Genomic DNA, 5,176 nt, shown 5'->3' on the forward strand with positions numbered 1-5,176 from the left:
TGTAGTATTTAAAGGTACAGTGTGTAGGATTTAAAGGTGCAGTGTGTAGTATTTAAAGGTGCAGTGTGTAGTATTTAAAAATACAGTGTGTAGTATTTGAAGGTACGTGTGTAGTATTTAAAGGTACAGTGTGTAGTATTTAATGGGACAGTGTGTAGGATTTAAAGGTGCAGTGTGTAGGATTTGAAGGTACAGTGTGTAGGATTTAAAGGGACAGTGTGTAGTATTTAAAAGTGCAGTGTGTAGTATTTAAAGGTGCAGTGTGTAGGATTTAAAGGGACAGTGTGTAGTATTTAAAAGTGCAGTGTGTAGTATTTAAAGGTGCAGTGTGTAGTATTTAAAAATACAGTGTGTAGTATTTGAAGGTACAGTGTGTAGGATTTAAAGGGACAGTGTGTAGTATTTAAAGGTACAGTGTGTAGTATTTGAAGGTACAGTGTGTAGGATTTAAAGGGACAGTGTGTAGTATTTAAAAGTGCAGTGTGTAGTATTTAAAGGTGCAGTGTGTAGTATTTAAAAATACAGTGTGTAGTATTTGAAGGTACGTGTGTAGTATTTAAAGGTACAGTGTGTAGTATTTAATGGGACAGTGTGTAGGATTTAAAGGTGCAGTGTGTAGTATTTAAAGGGACAGTGTGTAGTATTTAAAGGTACAGTGTGTAGTATTTAAAGGGACAGTGTGACGTATTTAAAGGTACAGTGTGTAGTATTTAAAGGGACAGTGTGTTGGATTTAAAGGTACAGTGTGTAACTTTTTGCTCATGTTTTGTGGTTGAAATGATTTTGAAGGGATAATAAATCAAACGTGCTTTTTGTCTTAAAAAAACAGTAGAAAACATTTTATTGAGATTTGAAAACTGAAAGACACAGACATATGAAACAAAACATCACAATGCAAACTGCACAGTTATGGAGAGGTTAAACACACTCCAGAGTCTAGCTTTATGAATTTGATTATTCTCCACCACATGGCAGAGTGCTTTATTTTACACTAGACAGATTCAGATTAGAGGAAAAGGTCCAACAAACAGAGCCAGCAGCCACTAACTCAATCTGACATTTCCTACAGCGAGCTGAGACTGAACTTTACTTTAACAAACCTGAGACACAGACTCCAGCGCGTCATACGTCCTCGTGTTCGTCAGTCTTTGTCAGCGGCAGAGTCAAAGGATGCTCTGGGAACCGGATCGCCTCGCTGTTCCGGCGCATGTACGAGTGTCCGCTGATGGGATACAGCATCTCCGTGAAGCTCAGGCTGCCCACGGTGATGGCGCAGCGGCCCAGCACCTTGAAGCCGGACTTCTGGTAGAAGGGAATGAGGAACTCTTCGCACATCAGCACCGCGCGGCGCACGTTGGGGAAGCAGCGCAGGTACTGCAGGTAGCGCCACATCAGGATGGGACCTTTACCTTGCTGCCTGAAGGTGCGGTGCACGGCGAGGACGTGGACGTGGACGGTGGATCCGCGGGGCTTGTGGAGAGTCAGAGCGTCCTGAAACAAAGCAGACAGAGATGATCGTGATTCATTTCATATATTAAGGTTTATTCATCTGGAGAATTGCTGAATGTCTTACTGTGCTGAGTCTGTCCTGGTCCCACAAAGAGCCGATGATAAAAGCCACCAGCCGGCCCTCCTCGATCCAGCCCATAGAAAGTTCTGGACACAGCGTGAGGAAATGACGCACCTCATCCAGGTGGAGCGGACACTCACCTGACACTGAAATAAACGCTAAAAGACAGAGAGAATAAAGGAAGTTTAACGTGCGTAAAATGGTTTGGCACAACTTTTACGCACAAAGTAAACGACCCAAAACTCCACTAATCACAGTGCTGATTGTGTGATATAGTTATTTACTTTAAAGGTGAATAATTTATCAGTTTATTTCTGTTGATGAATTATAAACAAAGAGGGAATTAGTTCAATTATCTCAAATAGTTTTACGCAAATCCCTCGGATGATTCTTTCCACTCAGCTCAACCTCAGAGCGGATTTCTGCATCAGCACCTCACAAATAGGATGAGTCACTCACCTTCACGCTCGATCTCAAACACACTGATGGCGTCCTGGGTGTTGAGGGGTCTGAACTCGCTCGCGGGCAGAGTGTGTCTCCTCTGGATGCCCGGAGAGACAGACGGTCCTGGCTGCATTGGTTTGATGAAAGGCAGCGCGCCAATAACAGACATCATACGACTGTTCCGTCTCCGCTCCTGTCCCCGAAAACAGTCTCCTCTCACCTGCTGGTCTCGCGCTCGGCAGGTTCACCTGTGGTGCCCTGCGAGGAGGAGAAAACACGCAGAGTCTGTATTTATAGGAGGGCTCTGCCGGCTGTGATTCACGCGCTCATTTGCATTTGAATGCTTGATGTCAGAGGATGAATAAAAGGAACAGTCTGTGTGTAGTAATTAAACTGAGCCCTGTAATTAACTCTCTACATTGTTGCTGTTTGGTGAAATAAATTGACTGGAAATAACAAAAGTCTTTTTTATGAATGGACCTCCGGCCTGATTGGAGCAGAGGTATGACGCAGGTTCACACGGAGGCACACTGACCCAGATCACCTAAAGCTTTGGCAACATATAAATTATATTTTTACAGGTTAAGTGCATTTCAAATCATCAAAAGTGAATCTGTTATACGTGTCAGGGCTCAGGTATTTATATTCCATCAGAACAAATTAAAAAATGTTAAAAACTCCAAACTGAAGGTTGGAAACATTCTGATCTTCGCTGCACTTACCGGAGGATGTCGAGCTGTGTGTAGGTTCTCTGCCTCTGTGTCACCTCCGAACGCGTCTCCTCATTATCAAGTGATTATTTTACTATGAGTCACATGATGAAGGATTATAGAAGTTGTTTCCACAACTCTGCGCATTACAGACTCCTTATCTCCTCTCGGATTGAGCTGCAACACCTCCATGTTGCTCTGAGTGCAGGCAGCCTCGTTGGCTCTGATTATTAATGTAAGGTACAAAAACTGACCTCGGCAGAAATCATAATCACATGAATTCAAAGTATTTATCTTTTAACATTTCAGTGATTTCAGATGTGTCAGTGATAACTGTTGCCCTCTGAGTTCAACTAACTGAAACACAACAAGGTGTGACGTTTTTTCAAATTAATATTCATCCTCTAAGAGAAATTTAAAGAGGCCCGGTCGCCTCATCTCTGATGAACACATAATGCCAACTGAATACTAATATAGAATCAAAACACACCTATTCACATGGCATTGACACTTAGAAAGGTGAAGCATTGTTGTTATAAAAAAGTTTAAATAGGCTCAAATTCAGTAAAAGAGGAGTGTGCCTGTCTTTAATTTTAACTTTGAACATTTTAATCTGATCATGGATGTAATTTTCAAACACAAAACAAACAAAATCTTGTTTGAGAAGTTAAACTGAGTGAAGCCAAAACAGACAGAGCTCCCCCTGCTGACTGACTGCAGCAGAGGTCGTAAGCTCTGCCTACTCCATGTTATCAGATGGGACATGGGTCAAACTGTAGAATCAAAACCCAGGTAAAATAAATGTTTGTCAAACATGGTTTCTGTCATTATAGTGAGTTCTTATCATGCTGATTTATGTCTCAGTGTTCATGTCTCTAATGTAAAGGAAGGAGTATAAATTAGGACAAGTTAAAATCTGACTCTTCTTTAGAACGTTGACTTTTCTCTCGGAATTCAGATATCAAAGACAGAATTCTAGAACGTTGTCTTTGATCTTAAAGACAGAATTCTAGAATGTCGTCTTTGATCTTAAAGACAGAATTCTAGAATGTCGTCTTTGATCTTAAAGGACAGAATTCTAGAATGTCGTCTTTGATCTTAAAGACAGAATTCTAGAATGTCGTCTTTGATCTTAAAGACAGAATTCTAGAATGTCGTCTTTGATCTTAAAGACAGAATTCTAGAATGTCGTCTTTGATCTTAAAGGACAGAATTCTAGAATGTCGTCTTTGATCTTAAAGACAGAATTCTAGAACGTTGTCTTTGATCTTAAAGACAGAATTCTAGAACGTCGTCTTTGATCTTAAAGACAGAATTCTAGAATGTCGTCTTTGATCTTAAAGGACAGAATTCTAGAATGTCGTCTTTGATCTTAAAGACAGAATTCTAGAATGTTGTCTTTGATCTTTAAAGACAGAATTCTAGAATGTCGTCTTTGATCTTTAAAGGACAGAATTCTAGAATGTTGTCTTTGATCTAAAAGACAGAATTCTAGAATGTTGTCTTTGATCATTAAAGACAGAATTCTAGAATGTTGTCTTTGATCTTAAAGACAGAATTCTAGAACGTCGTCTTTGATCTTTAAAGGACAGAATTCTAGAATGTTGTCTTTGATCTAAAAGACAGAATTCTAGAATGTTGTCTTTGATCATTAAAGACAGAATTCTAGAATGTTGTCTTTGATCTTAAAGACAGAATTCTAGAATGTCGTCTTTGATCTTAAAGGACAGAATTCTCGAATGTCGTCTTTGATCTTAAAGACAGAATTCTAGAATGTCGTCTTTGATCTTAAAGGACAGAATTCTCGAATGTTGTCTTTGTTCTTACAGACAGAATTCTAGAATGTTGTCTTTGATCTTACAGACAGAATTCTAGAATGTTGTCTTTGATCTTAAAGACAGAATTCTAGAATGTTGGCTTTGATCTTAAAGACAGAATTCTAGAACGTCGTCTTTGATCTTAAAGGACAGAATTCTAGAATGTTGTCTTTGATCTTAAAAACAGAATTCTAGAATGTTGGCTTTGATCTTAAAGACAGAATTCTAGAACGTTGTCTTTGATCTTAAAGACAGAATTCTAGAATGTTGTCTTTGATCTTAGAATTCTAGAATGTTGTCTGATCTTAGAATTCTAGAATGTTGTCTTTGATCTTAAAGACAGAATTCTAGAATGTTGTCTTTGATCTTAAAGACAGAATTCTAGAATGTTGTCTTTGATCTTAAAGACAAAATTCTAGAATGTTGTCTTTGATCTTAAAGACAGAATTCTAGAACGTTGTCTTTGATCTTAAAGACAGAATTCTAGAATGTCGTCTTTGATCTTAAAGACAGAATTCTGAAAAAAAACAAGACGTAGGACTTGAAAATAATCTGTGCCCCAAACCCTCTTCCATATTAAAGCCATGACTGACAGCTGTGTGGACCAATGAGGCTCCTGCAGCGCTGTGTGCACC

At 39.3% G+C, this 5,176-nt stretch overlaps 1 protein-coding gene across 1 annotated transcript; it reads right to left on the reverse strand.

The window, feature by feature from the left end:
• Positions 1 to 809: 809 nt before the first annotated feature.
• On the reverse strand, positions 810 to 3,282 carry LOC117832931 (serotonin N-acetyltransferase-like). The gene is made up of 4 exons (XM_034712262.1): positions 2,737 to 3,282; positions 2,030 to 2,272; positions 1,574 to 1,728; positions 810 to 1,491 (listed from the first exon to the last, which is right to left on the reverse strand). Exons 2-4 carry the CDS (start codon positions 2,184 to 2,186, stop codon positions 1,123 to 1,125), a joined length of 681 nt encoding a protein of 226 aa, XP_034568153.1. The 5' UTR covers positions 2,187 to 2,272; positions 2,737 to 3,282; the 3' UTR covers positions 810 to 1,122.
• Between the last annotated feature and the right edge of the window lie 1,894 nt (positions 3,283 to 5,176).

This window comes from Notolabrus celidotus, chromosome 20 (genome assembly GCF_009762535.1).
Source record: "Notolabrus celidotus isolate fNotCel1 chromosome 20, fNotCel1.pri, whole genome shotgun sequence".
Taxonomy (NCBI): domain Eukaryota; kingdom Metazoa; phylum Chordata; class Actinopteri; order Labriformes; family Labridae; genus Notolabrus; species Notolabrus celidotus.